Below are 21,467 nucleotides of genomic sequence, written 5' to 3' on the forward strand. Positions count from 1 at the left end.
GAGCAATATATTTGATGCACAATTTAAAAAAGGAATTCTAAGTAAAGGCTATATTAGGTTTGCAGAACCAAAGAGTGTGAAGAGACAGAGAAAAGAAACTTCGGTTCCATTTGATTTCTGGGATGTGTGTGTGTGTGTGTGTGTGTGTGTGTGTGTGTGTGTTATGTTTTATAATAATTTTTTGTTGCACTGGGTTGAAATAGTGCTTAGCAATGCAATAACTTTGAAAGACTATTTTTTTCAAACTTCTGTATATTTTGTCGAATTCTCTTTTTTGATTAAACCCTGATGGAGGTCATTGGAGAAATTTTATAGATCATAGTTATATAATATGTAGTTAGTGATCATGTCACAGACTCTCTTTTTATTTTATGAATTTCAAGAGCTGTTCAGAGTCTAGTTTATTACATTGGATAATGGGGCAATTATTGAATTCAACATGTGGGCAATCTCTAGCTCAGCTTCATAAGTACAGTAAAATGCACTTCTGACATGGCTTAAGCATTCCATGCTCTGGACCATGGCATGGGGGTTAGTTCCTTTGAAAATGAATAAAACGTGAATAAAGCAAAGACTCCTCAGGAAAATGGAATGAGTGTAAAAGACTTATTCAAATTTGGTCTTACTGTTTATCACAATCATTTAGGTGATTTTCCCTAGAGAAATAGGAATAATTTATATTTATTGATTTCATTAATGATCAGCAGGTTTCACTCTGTGCATTTGTAGCAGTGAATATAGAATTAAACCAAGGGAAAAGAGATTATCAGATCACATTTAATGAGCATTTCATATGTGTTGACATTCATATCTGTAAGGGCTCATACTTTCATTCCATTAACTAGCCATCTATAATCAAAACAAGCAATAGGAAATAATAATAAATCATCACATCAAAACATGCTTAATTTCTTATTTATGACATAAAGCCATTTTTCTTTCATAGAAAGTATTTGTGCTTTTCTGTTATAGAGGCATAGGTTAAAAATACAAATGCTCTGTGCAATGGGTTTGTGATTTTGGCTGAGTTACTCAATCTATTAAGCTTCAGTTTCTCTGTTCAAAATGCACTTGAAATTTCAAGAGTATCTTGGAGAATTAAATAAAATTATATAAGTAAATGTGCTTCATAAATCATGTGACAGACTCTAAAAATAGCTGTGTTCATTATTTCATTTTTCTTTTAGTTAAAATTAATTCTCAACTCTGGGAAGGTTATTCAGAATATTTGTGGTTTACTATATGCACTATTTATTCCAGTAACTGAAGTTTTTTATATTTTGCATCAAACCTTACAACACAAGTATGATTTTGTTGTAATTCTTAAATGAATTATTGAAGTTCAGAGATTGTATAATTTCCATTAATTCATATACCAAGCAAATGTCAATTATAATCTCAGACTACCACAAACTGAAGTCTATTCTCTTAAGGACAGTGTTACAATTTGATTTCATTAAAAATCAAATATACAGGTAGTGATTTCCTGATTTTATCAGTAGAAATTGAATAAGCTGATATAATAAAAAACATACTAATCATTTTATATGCTTTTCAATCTATCATTTCAAAATATAACTCAAATGTATTATATTTAATATGATGAATGTCAAGTTTTTAAGTATTGCATCAATGCTGAAATTTGAGTTTTCTGCTTTCTATATGTCCAACTTACCTGTGATTTTCACGTAATTTCATTACTACTCTGAATGACTGTTGAGCAGTAAAAATATTAGACAATGCCATTGTTATAATCCAGGGAAATCTGCACTTAAAAAAAACATTTCCCCATTTTCCAAAACTAGTTTGATTTTTATCATTAGTGTTTTTATTTTTGTTTTTCCATTTTATCCAGAGTGGATCTATTTCTTTAACTTTCGAGAGTAAGAAAAAAATATATAAAATAAAGAAAATGTCAGGTATTTTAAAATTGTTTACCATGTTTTCTACATAAATTTTATACTTCATATTTTATCCATGTTTTCTCCACTAGCCCAAGGGACCCATTCAGTGAATGAATATTTCAAGAAGAATGCACACAAAACTAAAGGAATATAAAATATAATACACACTCGTAATGAAATTCAAAAAGGAAGCTTGGGAATCAGTGTCCATTGAGATAGAGAAAAAAATGGTAAAAAACCAATAACAACACCAAGCTTGAAAATTTTTCCCTTAATGACATTTTTCTGGGATGGAGATAGCAACCAAATGTAGAATTTAAATTTCTACTCTGGATCTCTACCCAGTGCTTCATGACACTTTTCAAACTGAGAAAATATTATGATTCACCAAATGCATTAATTATATTCTTTATTTTTAATCTGTTCTCCTTTAACTTTTTAATACTGTTCACACTTTATATCAATATCTATATCTATCTATCTATCTATCTATCTATCTATATATATATATATATAAATTATAATACACACTGGTATTGAAATTCAAAAAGGAAGCTTGGGAATCAGTATATATATATTGCTTACTTTCTTACTCAACAACACTGGCCATTGTAGAGTCTCTTGTTTGGATTGATTAATGTTTTAATTTATATGCTAAGTATAACGTTTTGAGTTAGTATCTTCCCTGAACTAAACACAACTATGTAGTCATGCTCAAAGGATAAACAGTGATGGAAAAAGTACAGGAAAATAGTACAGGTTTTTAGCAAATGTTACACAAAATATTAAAAGAGTGAAAAACAGTTTAATCAAGGCTATTAAGACATCATGTTGTATCAAAATTTCAATGAGATGTCATTTGCCCCAGTTAGAATGGTTCTTATTAACAACAACAAAAAAAATTTAAAAAGTCCTGCTCTACAGATATGCTTGTGAATATGTGAAGAAATATGTCTTATAAATTTTGGGTCAGAAGGTAAATTAATAATGCCTGTATAGAGGACATCATGGTGGTTTTCAAAAATAATTTTAAAATGGAATTAGTAAGATTATCCACTTTTTTCTCTCCTAGGTATATATATTTAAAGGAAATGATGTCATCCTACCAAAAGAAATACCCATGTACCTTTGTTTGTGTGGATCTATTTACAAGAGTGAATATAAAGCTGCTTAGGTGCCTGTCTGTAGATGAATGGACCAAAAAAATGTGTTATATTTATACTGGAGTAGTATTCAGCCATAAAGGAAAATGAAATAATTTGCAGCAAAATAGATGGAACTGGAGAACACATGTTAAGTGAAATAATCCAGACACAGAAAGTCATGAATCACATGTTCTGTCTCATATGTGGAAATGTAAAAAAAAAAAAAATGGAACTGAAACTAGAATACTGATTTTTAGAGATTGAGAAGGAAATTGGGTAGGGTTGGAGGGAGCAGATGAAGAAGAGCAATGAAAACATTATGATATTGGCATCAAAATAAACACAAAGTCAAATGGAATAGACTTCCATTCTATGTCTTAAGTCTAACAATTTAATTAACCTATTGTTATTTTCTGTTGAGGGCCACAGTGGACTCGGGATGATGCATGGCATTTTTGCCAGAAGTAGTGGTTGAGAGGTGACACCAGCGAGCCTTTAAGATGATGACTTTTGAGTTCTTGGAGAGTTCCCATTAAGTTCTGGTTGAGCTCTCACAGGGATTCCTGAAGAGTTCGCATTGGTTGGGGACGTGCTGGAGGAGGGATTTCCCGTTGGTGGTTCCTGGAGGAGCCACGCTTGGCATTCGGGAGAGCTCCTGGGAAGCATGTGTGGAGTGTGCTGGTGGAGTTCAGAAATAAAGTTTGTTCCTGCTTCAGTGGCTCATGATTTGTGCCCAGCCAAACTGCGGCAATTTTCTATGTATTAATAAGATCTTTCTCTTGCCTTTTTAGTGAGAAACAATTTTAATTATTAATTTGCACATTTTTACCTACATATAGTTTGGTTTTACCTAAGCAGAACTTATCTATGTCACTCTTGTATTTTTGTACCTGTTATACTTTAAAAATTCAATATAAATATTTAAAACTTTTAAGTGATTTCTAAGCAAGATGAAAGGAGAAAAAAAATTTAAATTAAATTATATTTTTAAGTTAACTGCAATAAAATATATCAAAATTTGTGACATATAGGTAATGCATTATTGAACAGAAAATGTATATTTTAAATCCATGTTTTAAAAAATAAGACATGTAGAAAACCCAGTAACATAAGTATGTATGTAAAGAAACTACAAAAGAACAAATTAAAATAAAATATAATAAAGAATATTAAATGGTAAAAACAAAAATTTGTTTTATTTAATGTAAACATAAGAAAATTATAAAATTTACTTTTTAAAATAGGTTAATTAAATTGTTAAATAACTGCAAATATTATCAAGAAAAAGAGAATAAAATAAAAACTATTTAAATGGCAATAGTCACAAAACAGAATATCACTACAGACCTAATAATTACTAAATAAATATTAATGGTGTATCATGAAGACATTAGTCCAATAAAATTACACATATAAAATAAAGATTAACTGGAAAATAAAATAAAACAGATGGAGAAAAGTAGGGCTAGGAATTATGAATATTCCAAAACATGTCAAGTCATGATTTCCATAATCCATAATGTTCTCACAAATAAAATTCAGGATCAAATGGATTTACATGTAAAGTAATCCAAACATTGAAAAAAACAATAAACACTAATTTTGCATAAACTCATCCAGAGAAAAGAAAAAAGGAGAAGATATTCTCAACTTGTAATATGAACTTGATATAAAATTTAAAAAGGATTTATAAATTTAATTACAGCTTTATTCATGTTAAAATAAATGTAAGGATCTCTAAATATAAGTCTTTGAATTAAATAGGGTAAGAAAGCAAAGGAGATACATAAAATTCATAAAATAAGGTTGATTTCAGAAATTCTAAGTTGGCTCATCAATTGAAAATTTTCAATGTAATCTACTACCCTGGTAGAGTAAATAAATAAAGATATGATGATCTCAATAATGCAGAAAAAATAGTTTGACAAAATATAATTCCCACTTTGCAGGGAGCCATCCATGAAACGTGCATCAACTAAAGCTGTGTTCTAGACATTAGGCAGGAAAGCCTTGTATCAGGAACTCCCAGTAGGAACCCACTGGTTTGAGAAAGCTCACTACCTAGCTCACTGCTCAAGTTCTAGCATAGCATGGGATACGAGACCCACTAAGAGCCAAACAGCCTTCTTACCCCCACCCATATCCTGCATTTATGAAGAAGCAAGCACCTGAGACAAGACTCACTGAAACCTATACCTACCAATCCCCTTTCATCTGTACTGATATAAATAAAGCAAGCACAGGATCCATTTTCTTAGAAGCAATACCTCTCTGGTGGTCTTAACCTCCCACTGTCCCCTCTGTAAACTATATTTCTGGTCTTTGGCATCTATTTCATGGTTTTACTTCCATAACTTTTATTTCACAGCCAGCCCACCCTTTCCCTCACTCACTGAGAGGTAATGGACACCTACTCATTACATATTCTTAGCAAAGTTTACATAGAAACAGGATTTGTTAATCTGATGAGGGGAATCTAATCTATGCTATTTTTAATATTAACAACTTTTCTGTTGAGAATATGACACAGCATACTCTTCCATAATTTGTACTTTTCATGCATTGAGCAATAATTGTAAGTAAATAAAATTGTCTTTATTTGAAGATTAATTGGTTGTATATGCTGCAACATTTAAAAGACACTACAAGTAGATTTTTTGAGTAAGTAAATATAATAGTAATTGGTAAATTTGAAGAAGTTGGTACAAAATATACAAACAACACACTAACAAAAGCCTAAAACACAAGAACACCTCTGAATACTCCATTCAAAGGAAGAGAAACACATCAATGGAATTAAACAGTGAGTCCTGAAAAATATTCATTTACATAACAATTGATTATTACAAAGTTACCACTCAATGGGAAGAGGAAAGAGTGAAATTTTTTTCAATAAAAGAATGCTGGATTATGTGATGATCCATGGATAAAATGGAATTGTTCCTTGTCTCAAATTAGAGACAAAGTAAATTTCATATAGGTCATTCACCTCTGTGATTGAAACCTGTGGAATACAATGTGTTTAACTGCCTGCATGATATTGAGATTAGGCAAAGATTTCTGAAGCAAAACACAAAGAATTCTATTAACAACAAAGATGAAATGATGAATTGGAGTTTATTAAAATTTTGAACTCTTGTTTTTCAAAGTCAGTATAAATTAGAACATGAAGAGACAAGACACAGGGGGTAAGTACCTTCAGTACATGGAAAATATAGAACATTCAAATTCCTAAAAAAATTTTAAATAGAAAGACAATTTAATAAAGAGAAATATTATTTGAATAAGCACTTCACAAATAGATATCTGACATCCGAAGGACATATAATAAGGTAATCAATATTATTAGCTTCAAAGTAGCTAAAATTAATAGATCTGGTAAAGTTAAGTGTTGGCAAGAATACGAAACAATTGGAACCTTCGTGCATTGTGATGTGAGACTATATTGATACATCATCCTTAAAAATTTTTTGGCATTGTCGATTAAGCTAAATATAGTGCTATTATATAGCTTACCAGTGTTATCTAAGTATATATTCTAAATATATGAGTGCATAAATGTATAATAATGCTTGGAAAAATATGTTTAATATTTTTAGTAGTTACTGAAAAAGATCTAAATATTCATCATCAGAAAAGGATTAAATTAAATCATCTGTATATGATTGACTATGACTTAGAAATTAAATGACTGAAGTATTGCCTGGTGGAGGAAGAGTATAATGGTGGAGGAAGACCCTCCAGTGATCCTTTAATCACAGATACATCAATTTGAACAACTATTCACACTTGTAATTTACCTTCACAGTATCTAAGGAAACCATATGAGAGATGACAGCACCTGGTTTTAGCATAATAAGAAAAGATTCATTGAAGAAAGCAGGAAGCAAAAAGTTCCCTATTTTAAATTTCCCACATCAACAAAGAGTGCAGTGTGGTAGGAGATATCTACAAAGATAGAGGGAATTAAGAGAAGGATGAGAGAGAAGGGGGCAGAAAGAAGTAATTAAGATCAGGTCTTAGACTTAGAATCTAGTACCAGATCTGTCAGAGTAAGATAATATGTCTTATCATAAAATTTAAAAATCCTGAAATCATATTGAGTATCCTTTCTGACCATAATGCAATAAAACTAAGTCATTAGGGAAATGCACATCCCACCTTATGTCCATTAGAAGGGCTATTGTCAAAAAGACCAAAAAACAAATGTTGGAGAGGATATGGAAAAAGCAAACCCTTGCACATTGTTAATAGCGTAAATTTGTACAGCCATTGTGAAAAGTAGTATGGAGATTCCTCAAAAAAATTAAATTAAAAAAAGAGTGGAACAATTATAGTTTTAGGAATTCTATTAGTGGGTATATATTTAAAGGAAATAGAATCACTATGTTGAAGATACATCCGTACTCCCAAATTTATTGTGGTACTATCCTCAATAACATAGAATTAAGATGAAGCTAGTTACTAAACTGATGAGTGAATAAAGAAAATGTGATAAAAACACACTAGGAAATACTATTCGGGCATAACAAATGATGAAGTCCTCTCATTTGTGACAACATGGATGTTACCAAGCATTAGAAACACAAATATTGCAGGATACCACTCATATGAAATCTAAAATAGTTAGTCTCAGAAGTAAAGGGCATAATGGTGGTTACTAGAGTCTTCGGAGGATCAGGGGATGATGGGATGAACAAATGTAGTTCAATAATTAACTACATGACTCTTATATATAAAAAATAAATTCTGGTGTTTTATTGCATAGTTGGGGACTCTTAAGCAAAAGTAATGTATAATATATTTAAAATGGTTAGAAGAAAGCATTTTGAATTTTTTCATCACATATAAAGGCTAAGTGTTTGAGAAGAAAGATGTATTTACTTAGACTTGAATGTAACACTATGGATACATGTATTGAAACATTACATGGTACCTCCTAAATATGCACAATTTTTATTTTTTATTAAAAAAATTATTTTTTTATGAAAAACAAAAGAGATATTGCCAGTATAACGACTTGAGTAACTATCACAGACATAATGTTTAGTAAATAAATTTAGAGCAAAAATGTAAACATTCTGTACAGTATTTCCTCCCTAATCCACAGGCCATACAGTCTAAGTCCACCAGGTGATTCTTGAAACTGTGAATAGTACTGAACACTATACATACTTTTTAAAAAAAATTCATCTAGAGCACATTTTCAACTAAAGTAAACTCTTCATGTTTTCTCTTTGGCATATTTGAATTTTCAGCACTGACTACTCTTGCATTTTGGATTAATTACTAGGCACAATATGCCTTACTAAAAGCAAGAGTTACTGAAGCAACAATGTTACTACAAGCTGTGTATTGCATAGAATGTGGATATTGTTTACAAAAGGATGATCAGGGCTGGAGTAGGATATAGTGGGATGGTGTGTGAGATACTACTGTGCTACTCTGGAAGGTGTGCAATTTAAAATTCATAATTTTTCTGGAAATTTCTATTTAATATTTTTGATCTACAGTTGATTGAGGGTATTTTAAAAAGTGGACAGCAAAACTTCAGATAAGGAGGGAGAGACTACTGTCTTTCTGTATAATGAGCATGACTAAACAAACTAATTTCAGATTAGTTAGCACAGCAGATTTATTTGGAGGGGCATTAAAGAGATTTCAGGAATGTTGAAAATGGATCTGTGTATTGGTAACATTATAACTACATTTGTAAATATTCATTGAAATATATACATTAAATTATGTTCCTTACTTTAGGTTAAGTATTAATATTTTAAAAATATTTATATCTCAACAAGGTACAATGGCACATGCCTGTACTCATAGTTACTCAGGGGGCTTAGGCAGGAGAATCAAACTAATTTCAAAATCAGTTTGGTGACAGTCTCAGCAACTTAAAATAAAAAACATAAAGGGCTCAGTGGAAATGTAGCTCAGTGGTAGAATGTTCCTTGGGTCAATCTCCAACCACCCTTACAACAAATGTCATCATTTACTATAAACTGCCCAAACGGAGAAAAGATGGATTTAATGAAACAAATGAAAAGTTATTTAGCATAACACACCAAAGCACTATATGCTGTTGTTTCAATGTTTATTACCTAGTACTCATTCCTCCCCATAGTAGACTCTGGAATATTTTAAAGACTATAACTTTTCCAAATTGTGGTCTGAATAAAAACATTATTCTCAAAAAAAAAAAAAAGAAAAGAAAAGAGAGAGAAATAAGCTGGTGCATGCCTGTAATCCCAGTGACTCAGGAGCCTGAGGGAGGAGGATCATGAGTTTTTCTATATAACCATTATTATTTTATAGTGGTTCCAATCCTAGTATTTATCCCAAAATCTAAAAATTGCACTGTTGAACCCCTTGGTATTTACCCCCAGAACTAAAAATCATACTATATGATATGGGCACACTCATATTTGCAGTAGTGCAATTCACATAGACAAGTTCTGGAACGAGCCCAGATGCCCTTAAACAGATTAATCAAAAGGAAAATATAATATATATGTATTATACATATGTGTATGTGTGTGATATATATACCTATATGACATATATAGGTATATATACACATTTATATATATTTTTATTATTAATATTAATTTGACAAACCATAATTGTATGCAGTAATGGCATTCAATATGTTTTAATATATATGTGTACAATGAAGACTGATCAAAGCATGCTAATTAGCATATCCATTGAAGTGTTAGAGAAAATAATATTTCTACAAGACAGCACCCCAAGGAAAAATGAAGGGACAGTATGGCTCCGGAAAAGGGATGGAAATTAGCCAAATATTAACGTGGGTCCCTGAGGGAAAAAGCAAACATTCATCTTTTCCAAAATTAGTAGGTGTTGTTCTAAGAAGTGGCACACTTTACATATTTCCATTGTTTATATTGAATTATATATACAAAATTCAATTCTTTTTCAGAAAAATCTCAAATTATGCTAGTGGGTCAAACACTTAAATTTTCATCCAATAGTTCCTTTAGTTGTTAACCCATAGGTAAGTTTCATTTGCATATTATGAATCTTATGTTGATAAGACACATTGACAAAACATTTTTTAAGTTTTAATAGTTGAAAATGTTAACAGCCAGGTATTTTGATCATTATACACCTTAGGCATGTATTAAATAATTGAATTATCATGTTATATCTGATATAGTTGTACCACTAAATTAATATTAATTTAATTAAATTAATTAATAAAAATGTATGTTGCATTGAGATTCTTTCATTATGGCTGTTAAAAACAGTGAGGTGTGGTGGTGCATACCTGTAATCCTAGCCACCCTGGAAGTTGAGGCAGGAAATCCACAATTTTGAGGGAGCCTTAGCAACTGAGCAAGGTAATAAGCAACTTAGTGAGACACACTTTCAAAATAAAAAAAGGGTTTGGGAATATATTCATTAGTAAATTGCACCTGGGTTCTCTCCCTGATATAAAAAAAGAAGAAGAGGAGGAGGAGGAGGAAGTTTGAATACTCTGAAAACCATATTTGCCCTGTGGTTTTCAGAGTATTCAAACTTGTAAACTATAAGACCCAAACTTCTTCTGTAACGGGAGAGGGGGGCATTTCCTGTACCCAGAAAATGAGTCCTTCCAATCGTTATCAATGGACTTCACTGCAGAATAGAGGAAAGCTTGCTAATCCAAGGTTTGCATCCTGTCTCCTGCCTCTGTCATTTTGTCACCATGTGCTTACATCCATCACCTCCATATTTTTGTGCTTAGAGATTTGAACTTATTTTCAACTGTTTTGTAATATACAATATACTGTTAATCAATGTATTCATCCTGATATGTTTTCAGTTAGACCTTCTGTCTAACTGAAACTCTGTGTCTTTTGGCCAATAGTAGAAGAAAGTATATTTGCTGTTTCAGAATGGGAAGAAATGTGGAAAGAGATAGATGAAAAGTGATGACTGAAGATAACAGGGTTCCTTTTGGGTTGTTCCAAAGTTAGATTCTGGTGAGGTATGCACAACTTTGTAAATATAAAAAAATGATTTTATATTTAATTGTACAATTATAGTCTATACTTCATATACTTACATGTATATAAGTCACATATTACTAAAGGTGTGTTTGTTTTTTAACTATGTATATTTAAGGTGTACTCTATGGTATTTGATTTACTAATACAGCTGTTTTTTTTTAATGGATTAAGTGCTTCAATCAAACTGAAATGACTGAAGTAGGGTTAGTTGGTAAAATCTCATGGCTAGTAGGAATGATGACAGGATCTGAATTTAGATACTATTACATCAAGGTTAACTTTTCAAAGAATTAACTCTTTTGAAAAGTTTTAACTCTTTTTTTAAAGAGTTGAAAAACCCCAGGATCTGTGATTTTATATCTTTTACTAAAGAACATGCAACTAACTGGGTAGAATCTGGATGCATCTTTATAAAAATAAAATGTATGATATTTAACCAATCTATGAAATGTAGGTCAAAGGTAACAAATTTGCAGTTATGCAAAATGAATGAATCTAGAGACAGTTTACATCAGGAGGACTATAATTAATAATATTTTATTTTATACTGAAAAATCCATAAGAGATATCAGGTGCTTTTACTATACAAAAAACAAAGACTTTTTGAGATGATGGGTATATTAATTTTCTTGATTGTAGTAATCATTTTATCATGTATATCATGTTGTTTACTTTAAATACATACAATAAAGTCAATAACATGATACATATATATATATATATATATATTATAATAAGTTGGAACTATATATTCACTGAATGCAGCAAGCAAAGATGAAATTCAGGAAGCATATTTATGTTATAATCAATATAGCATAAATTCATCTTCAGTTTCAACACTGATACTTTAATTCCTCTTGTTAAAGATATTTTCTCTTTAATTTTTTGTTATAATGATTTAAATATTTTTGGTGTCATTTTTATTGTTGAGAAAGTTGTACTTTCAAGATATTTGAAATTATTCATACTCAAGGACACAAACTATATTGACAAAGTTTATACTTTCAATACTGACAATTTATTAAAAAATATACACAGAGAGAAAATATTATAATAGCAGAGATATAGACTGCTTCTCATGGTGAATCTTTTGGGTTTGAGCATGCAGTATTGGACAGGAAAAATTTCTTAGCAGGAGTCAATTTTATTTTGAGAACGAGGCATAAAAAAAGGGGAAAAATTATTTTGACATAAATATCATATGGAATAGATGAGGGAAAAAATTAGAAAAATGTAAATTCAAATATGATTGGGATGGGGGAATTACTTTCAGATGATGAGACACATGAGCTTTTTGTAGGTGGAATCTGGTAAACAATTGATACTCTTACATTATACAGTTATTTATATCCTAAAATTGTAGTACTATTATTTATACCTTTTCACATTCCTTTTAGAAAATTATCTAAATTTTAAAATTCCCATATAGTTGGCTGCTTTTATTTTCTTGATTTCTTTTATTTTTTTTTCTGTGTGTTTGCTTATTTTAGTAACATTTTGGGTAGACATTTTAATATAGTTATCTATATCTGGCAGATTTTTTTGTAGTAAAAATCTTCAAATTTCTCAAAATAGCATTTTTAACCTTATTTATTTTAACTTCCCTTTTATTGAAAAAAGCCTATCCTACTTAAAATTTTAGCTTTATTAATTTGACATTATTTAAAATCTCACAATTTTCAAGTTTTAGTATTTTAGAGGTTTTTCTTAAATTGAAAGGTTTGTAATTCCCTTTCATGACAAAACACTAATTTTTGATGCAATCTAAGCTTTCTGTTTTATTATTTAAATTTAGTTTTTAAACTAACACATAAAAACATAAAAAGTATACATATTTATGGGGTACCACATGATTCTTCAATACATGTATACATTGTGTAATATTCTAATCAGAGTGAAAATAATCTGTCTTTGAAAACATGTATCATTTCTTTATGACTGAAACATTCAAGATCCTTTCTCTAGCTTTTTGTAATATCTCATATATTAATGTTATCTGAAGTCACTCTTCCTGGCAGTAGCACAGCAGAACTTCTTACTCCTATCTGTAACTTAGTACTCATCAATTTATCTTTCCCCATTCTACTTTCTCCAGCCTCTTGCAACTGCCACTCTACACACAACTTCAATGAGATGTACTTTTTTATATTTCACACATAAAGTACTTGTCTGTCTGTTCCTGGCTTATTTCTGTGTGTATCTCTCTTCTTTTGGACTGAGGATTGAATCAGGAGCACTTAACCACTGAGCCACTTCTCCTGCCATTTTTATTTTGTATTTTGGAGACATAGTCTCTCTCAAATGTGAGGGTCTCATAAGTACTGAAACAGATCTCAAACTTATGATCCTCCTCCCTCAGACTCCTGAGTCACTGGGATTACAGGCATGCACCACTGCACCAGTTTATTTCTCTTAATGCAATTGTTTCTACTTTCATCTATGTTCTTGCAAATAACAGAGTTTCATTTTATTTTATGTCTGGGAAGTATTCCAATGTCTATATATTCCACATTTTCTTCATCCATTCTTCAGCAGATAATCACTTAGCTTGCTTGTTCCATTTCTTGTTTTTATTTCTGAGGGTGCATAGGAGGATTTTTTTTTTATTCTGATTTTTTTTTCCCTCTGTTTATAGGACCTAGAACAGTACCTACCCTTGATATATTATGGCTTTTGATTCAGAGTGATATCCCAGAAAATGAATTTGTAGGTGATCCCTGTATGTATATTTTTTTTCAAAGAGTTGAAGAATTGGTATTAATTCTTCCTTGAGTTTTTGTCAAATTCATCTTCAAAACCATTTTATCATGGGCTTTTTTTAAAGGGAGTTTTGACTACTACTTCCATCTATTTGTAATTAGATTGTTCAGGCTATTCTTGATTCAGCCTTGGTAGGGTACATACTTCTAGGAATCTGTCCAGTTCCTCTAAGCTATTCCATTTTTGTGGCATATAATTTTTCATAACAGTTCATTATGATTTTTTCCTGAGGTTTCTGTCATAATGTTTCCTTTTTAATTTCTTATTTTGTTTATCTCAGTCTTCTCTCCACTTTTTCTTAATTAGACTGCCCTAGAATATGTTGTTTTTCTACTTTGAAGAAAATAACTCTTTGTTTGAATAATTTGAATCATTGTACACACTCCCTAAAGGTACAAAGGAAAAACAAACTCTTTCTTGTGATTCAATAGAATTATTTTTCTAAAATGACGAAATTTATGTTATTTTACTAAAAGTTAAATATGATTATAGATAAATCATAAAACCAAACAAATGTATAGATATATGAATATTTGCCTTGCAAATACAAGTCTTTCAAGAACTTTGGGGGCTGGGGTTGAAGTTCAGTGGTAGAGCACTTGCCTATCATGTGTGAAGCATTGGGTTCAATCCTCAGCACCAATAAAATAAACAAAATAAAGATCCATCAAAACTAAATAAAAATTAGAAAAAAAATTTTTAGCATCTTACTTCATGTAAATTCTATTAAACTTAGTTCACTTGCCTGTGATTTTTAGAGTATTCAAACTTATAGAATTTATTTTATAATTTATTTTATAATTCAGTTTCCATGTTGACATGAACATTTATACAGATGTTTATTAAACATTGAAATGCATCTGTTTTTTAGTTATTATTTTTGTGTTCATAATTTACATGTAAGATGTTTTATCATGTTTTTAATTCATTGGTTCCATAAATCCATTAAAACATTAGAATCAAAAGGACATGAAATTAGAGGGTTTTCTATTTATTTCATCTCCATTGCCTGAAATGGTGCCTTGCTTTAGAAAAGGCTTTCAAAATTAGAATTTTATATAAAATCAACACCCGTAAATCAAAGGAATTTCTGCATATCACTGAAAAAACCTTAAAAAGAAAAACAAGGAAAACTACACCATTTTCAATAGCCTAAATAAAATAAAATAAAATACTTGGAGTCAATTTAAGAAAAGAGGTGAAAGATCTATATAATGAAAATTACAGAACCCAAAAGAAAAAAAAATCAAAGAAGACCTTAGAAGATGGAAAGATCTAACTTGCCCTTGGATAGGCAGAATTAATATTAACAAAATGACCATACTTCCAAAAGCACTATACATATTTAATGTAATTGCAATCAAAGTCACAATGACATTTCTCATAGAAATAGAAAAAGTCATTATGAAATTTATCTAGAAAAATAAGAGACCCAGAAAAGCTAAAGCAATCCTTAGCAAGAAGAGTGAAGCAGGTATCATCACTATACCAGACCTTATAGAGCAATAATAACAAAAACAGCATGCTATTGGCACCAAAACAGACTGGTAAACCAATGGTACAGAATAGAGGAAACAGAGACTAACCCAGAAAACTACAATTATCTTATATTTGGCAAAGGTGCCAAGAACATACATTGGAGAAAAGATAGCCTCTTCAACAAATGGTGCTGGGAACTGGAAGTCCATATGCAATAAAATGAAATTAAACCCCTATCACTCACCAGATACAAAACTCAACTCAAAATGGATCAAGGACTTAGGAATACAACGAGATACCCCATGTCTAATAGAAGAAAAAATAGGCCCTAATCTCTATCATGTGGGATTAGGCCCCAACTTCCTTGATAAGAGTCCTGTGTCAAAAGAATTAATCAAGAGTCAATAAGAGGGATGGATTCAAACTAAAAGGTTTCTTTTCAGCAAAAGAAACAATCTGTGAGATGAATAGAGAGCCTACATCTTGGGAGCAAATCTTTACCCCTCACACATGTGATAGAGCACTAATCTCTAGAGTATATAAAGAACACAAAAAGCTAAACACCAAAAAATCAGATAACCCAATCAATAAATGGGCGAAGGGCCAGAAAAGACACTTCTCAGAAGATGATGTACAAGCAATACATGAATATATGAAAAAATGTTCATCATCACTAGCAATTAGAGAATGTAAATTAAAACTACTCTAAGATTTCATCTCACTCCAGTCAGAATGGCAGCTATTATGCATACAGACAACAATAAATGTTGGTGAGGATGTAGGGTAAAAGGTACATTTGTACACCGCTGGTGGAACTGCAAATTGATGCAGCCAATATGGAAAGCAGTATGGAGATTCCTTGGAAAATTTGGAATGGAACCACTGTTTAAACCAGCTATCCCTCTCCTCAGTCTATACCCTAAAAACTTAAAAAGAGCATACCACAGGAACAAAGCACATCAATGTTTATAGCAGCACAATTCACAATAGTTAAACTTTGGAAGCAACCTAGATGCCCTTCAATATAGGAATGGATTAAAAAATGTGAGATATGTACACAATACAATATTACACTACAAGAGAATAAAATCATGAAATTCACAGGTAAATGGATGGAGTTAGAGAAGATAATGTTAAGTGAAGTCAGCCAATCCCAAAAATCCAAATGCTGAATGTTTTATTTGATATAAGGAGGCAGATTCATAGTTGGATAGGGAACGGGGTTGGGGTAGGAATAGACGAACTCTAGAAAGGGCAGAGGGATTGAATGGGAAAGGAGAGAGCATGGACTTATAAATGATGGTGAAATGTGAGGAACATTATTATCCAAAGTACAGGTATGAAGACATGAATAGGTGTGAATATACTATGCAACCAGAGATATGAAAAATTGTGTTCTATATGTGTAATAAGAATTGTAATGCATTCTGCTGTCATATATAAATAAAAATATTAGAATTGGGAAATTCTATCAACACAATAACTCAATTCTAAATATGTGGTGAATGCATTGATTCTGTTTTTTTGTTGCAGGTTATTTTCAGATTTTTAATTATGGGAAGTCCTTTAGTTGCCTGGAAGTAAGTTTTCTTTTTGAGAACACTTATCCTGAAACTCTTTTCATGCAAGGAAAGAAATGATGTAAAAAGTCAAAGATACATATTTAGAGATCAACAATCTTTTCAGTAAACTGAGAATACTTTTACACTAGCAAATTCCCTTACTTATTTAAGAACAATGCAATTCTTTTGACTGAGTCCTTGAAGGCCTGTTTTACTTGTTTGTTCCTCAGTGTGTAAATGAAGGGGTTCAACATGGGACTGATGGACGTAACAAGGACTGTCACCCCCTTGTTAATAGCCACTGAATCTTTTGCTGCAGGCTTAACATAGATGAAGATACAGCTCCCATAGGTTATGGAAACCACAATCATATGAGAAGAACAGGTAGAAAATGCCCTTTTCCTTTGTTTGGCAGAAGGGAATTGCAGAATAGTCTTAATGATGTATACATAGGATAGAACTACACATATGAGAGTCACGATAAAAATTAACACAGAACAAATTATAACCATCTGCTCAATGAGCCATGTTTCTGTGCATGAGATTTTTAAGATGGGTTCTGCATCACAGACAAAATGGTCAATAACATTAGAGTTGCAGAATTCCAGATTCAGGCCCAGGCTAAGTGGGGGGAGTATGACCAACAAAGCAGCTGTCCAGCAACAAAGGATGAGTTTTCTGCAGACCCTGGTGTTCATGATGGTCACATAGTGTAGAGGTTTGCAGATAGCTATGTATCGGTCATAGGACATGGTGGCGAAGAGAAAAAATTCTGTTATACCAAAGAGATCAGTGAAAAATATCTGAATGGCACAACTGTCATATGTGATCGTATTATCCCCTGTTGATAAGCTGTACAAGTATCTGGGAATACAAGCAGTTGTGAATGAGATTTCTAAGAAGGAGAAGTTTTGTAGGAAAAAGTACATGGCAGTTTTAAGGTGTGCATCCAGCAAGGTGAGGGAGATGATTGCCAGGTTCCCAGTTATACTCAGCATGTAGGTGAGAAAGAGAAAGATGAAAATCACTACTTTCAGTTGTGGGTCATCTGTCAGTCCCAGCAAGATAAATGTTGTTATTGTGTGATTTCTCATAAGTGGATCCTGGCTTCTATTTAATTTGCATTTAAAATTCAGAGATGTTTGTGTAGGATAGTAATTCACAGAGGAGGAACCTGGAAAACCCATTCACATGTATTTAAATATTTTGTTTACAAATATTGTCATTAACTGGTAGCATAGGTTCTATAATTATATATTTTTGGTCATTTCAGGGTAGATTAAAAAAATTAAATTGCATTATCTGTACCAATTCCAAAATGTTATGGTTGCTTCCTTATTATTGTATTCTGTTGTTATTTTTTATTTTCCCTGCATCTCAGATTTAATTTTCCCCAACAGTTAGATTTGACTACTAGTGTTTTCTGAGATTGAGAGTTTTTCCTTATTCATACTGTGAACCCTAAACCTGAACCTTAAACTTTCTTTTTCATATTTGTGTTTCCTTAAAGTTTTGTTATTAATACAATTATATCACACAGACAGTTAATTATACAGGCTCTCCTGCTGTGGCTGAGCATGTCAAGTACACTTGTTTTTTTCTGTAAACAGCTACTTCCTTACTTATTTCCCTGATTTTTCCTCTTAATTTTCTATTTAAAATACTGCTTTCCTATTGCAGTACATAAGAAAGAGTATTTGAGGATGAATTTATTGTATAGGATGATAATATAAGTTAGGTATGGAATATATACCTGATTAAAATCACAATTATTTTAAATTTTTTATTGTCTATAAGTGTGAAGCACAGTCCAAAATACTGTAATATTATCCCAAGGTTGATAATATGTCAGGTCTAAACTATTACATATTTCTTCAAGCATGCTTTAATTTCACTGTGACTCAGTTTGTTAGTGTAAATGGAAAATAAAATATTACTCTTCATACATATACTAAGTGATAATATAGTATAAAAAATATTTATAAAAGTACCTGTTTAATAATGAGTAATGAATATAATTTAACTACTTCAGTGCCCTGGTTTATAATTATTTTCTTTTCATTGGTTACCATACATTCAATCATTATTATATTAAAATCATGTTTTGCCCCCATGTTTTTAAATATATGAATTACATGAAAGTTTATCAAATACCTCCACTTTTCTGTTGAAAGTTAGGAAATTTCTACTTTAATGTTATAATGTGTGTCTTCTTTATTTGCTTTTCCTAATTTTGAGACAGGATCTAACAAATTACCCAGGCTGGTCTTGAACTTGTGATTCTCCTGTCCCAGCCTCTCCAATCACTGTGATTATACAAATGTGCCACCCTTCCCAGCTCAGAAGTGTTTTCAACCACACAGTGTTTCTAGTACCCTCTGTTAACTTGATGATTGTTACATACATATTGAACCTGTCAACTTTTGTTTTTGTCATTTCTAGACATTTATTTTCTTGCTAATGTCTCTTATGTTGATAGTTCTTAGTGCTTCATTATTTCTTTCTGATAGATTATTTTCATGAATTTCTAGCCTCTAAAAAGTGATTGCACTTTATGATCTCAATCATATAATTAGATGAACCCCAAACACGACCAAAGTGAAAATCATGATTTTCCACATCTCTTTTTACTTATCACCTTGTATCCTTTATGATTAAATTATTATGTTCTAATTATTAAAACTTTACTACAGACTAGACATTGAAATAAACACTTCACATGGATTATCTGGAGTAATCTTCTCTTCAATGCTCTGTATTTCTCCATTTTATCTCTGTCCCACAGTATCCAATTTTACTGGAAATGTGCATATCAAGACATTACTTTCTAGTTTTTAGTTTCCAGAAATTTTTGTTGGAGATGTTACTACTTTTCACATGACACAAATTATGCTACCATTTTTTATTGTTGCCTAATATAATCTTATAAATATCTATACAATACACAAGATTAAAGCACTCTAAAAATACTGTTTAGTTAATAAAACATTAATTTACATTTCTAAATTTTAATGAAATATGACCCAATTCTCAAAAAAAAAAAAAGAAAATGAAACAAATGACAGAATTTATTATACTTACCCTTCTGGCAATTAATCATAACCTTCCTCTATTAGTTGTTTACATGTATTTTTACAGACACAACTTGAAAATGTTGGAATAAACTTGATAATTTTTAGCCACTACTGATTGAATTGGTCACTTCAACACTAACACTATCCTGGGAATACGTGATATTCTTGGATTTTCGCTTTTATCAATTGCACCAACTTTCTCACAATAGATATAGTTCTATCATAAGCCCAGGATTTTTTTTTTTGAATTTTTAACTATCACTGAAAAGTGTGTTCAAGGGAACTATTGTTACCTTTAGAATAATTGGTGTTCAGAACTCTTTTGCTCAGAGAAAGGGTTTTCCAATTTGAAGCTAGATATTTATTTTATTTGCCAAATCTGCAACAAAGTTAACAAACACAAAAGTCCCCTGTGACCCAGATTCAAAAACCACTAATGAATCATTTGTGTAATGAACTTGGGGGAAAACAATCAAACCTACTGTAGTAACAATGGGAACATGGACTTTAGAGACAATAGAAAGCTTGTGGATCATTAAAAGAGACTTGTGGGACAACTTTAAGAATCTCATTAAAAGCAAAACCTAGTCCAGTTTCTTTTAATTAATTGGTACCACACAAGGTAGCTAAACGATCTGTATCTTTTTCTGCTTTACCAATTTTTATGCAAAAAATAAGTTATACATAAAGATTTTAATATATTACTCAGATTTCCTTTCTCAGAATATTATTCTTATTACACAAACCATAAAAATTCTTCAGTCAAAACAAATAAATAATTTCAACAAACATGCCTAGGTTCAACTGTGAACATTCTAAAAGAAAGCAGAAATGTCAATTTCCTTTTGTGCACTAACTTATCTGATATTTTAAATTATGTTAAAATCTAGTACCCCAGCATTTCTGTGACTTCAAATCCACTGAAAGGTCTTCACAACATGAAATTTATTCTTTCATAAAATTGATTTTATAATTCCCCCAGTAATAGAAATATAATAGAAGGCATGAAAATATTAAACAATTTTTTTCTAATACTTCGAAGTATACGGATATGTTTTAAGCTCATAAACAATAAATATATTTTTATTAGTATTAAATTGACAAACCATAATTGTATGCAGTAATGGCATGCAATATGTTTTGATATATGTGTACAATGAGGACTGATCTAAGTATGCTAATTAGCATATCCATTGAGGGGTTATGGAAAATAATATTTCTACAAGACAGCGCCCCAAGGAAAAAATGAAGGGACAGTGTGACTCCGGAAGAGGGAGGGAAATTAGCCAAACATTAAGAACAGGCCTTGAGGGAAAAGCAAACTTTCATCCTTTCCATGTTCATTACCAGCATCTCCACCCAAAGTAAACCTTCACCCCTTCCCAAGCACAGTGGGTCCTGAAGGAAGGAGGAAAATACCAAAAAGCTGGGTTCTGGACTTTTATGCTTTCCCATTGCAGAGAGTCTTGGAAAGAGAAAAGCAAATAGTGAAGCTCTAGGTAAGCTCTAGGTGAGTCCCAGAGAT

General features: G+C 31.3%; 1 protein-coding gene and 1 long non-coding RNA gene across 2 annotated transcripts in view; both read right to left on the reverse strand.

Moving 5' to 3' along the window:
* The window catches only part of LOC144378655 (uncharacterized), a 48,070-nt gene extending 27,966 nt beyond the window's left edge, over nt 1-20,104 (reverse strand). Inside the window, exon 1 of the long non-coding RNA XR_013440573.1 lies at nt 19,950-20,104. This is a non-coding gene — a long non-coding RNA (uncharacterized LOC144378655). The remainder of the gene's footprint in view (nt 1-19,949) is intronic.
* LOC144378358 (olfactory receptor 6C2-like) lies at nt 17,027-17,981 on the reverse strand. The gene has a single exon (XM_078052378.1). The coding sequence runs from the start codon at nt 17,960-17,962 to the stop codon at nt 17,027-17,029; it is 936 nt and encodes a 311-aa protein (XP_077908504.1). The 5' UTR covers nt 17,963-17,981.
* Nucleotides 20,105-21,467: the final 1,363 nt, after the last annotated feature.

The sequence above is a fragment of the Ictidomys tridecemlineatus genome, chromosome 6, assembly GCF_052094955.1.
Source record: "Ictidomys tridecemlineatus isolate mIctTri1 chromosome 6, mIctTri1.hap1, whole genome shotgun sequence".
In the NCBI taxonomy this organism is placed as follows: Eukaryota; Metazoa; Chordata; class Mammalia; order Rodentia; family Sciuridae; genus Ictidomys; species Ictidomys tridecemlineatus.

Excerpts from the sequence above, each read along its gene's own strand:
- LOC144378358 (XM_078052378.1), bottom strand. The coding sequence starts at position 17,962 with ATGAGAAATCACACAATAACAACATTTATCTTGCTGGGACTGACAGAT.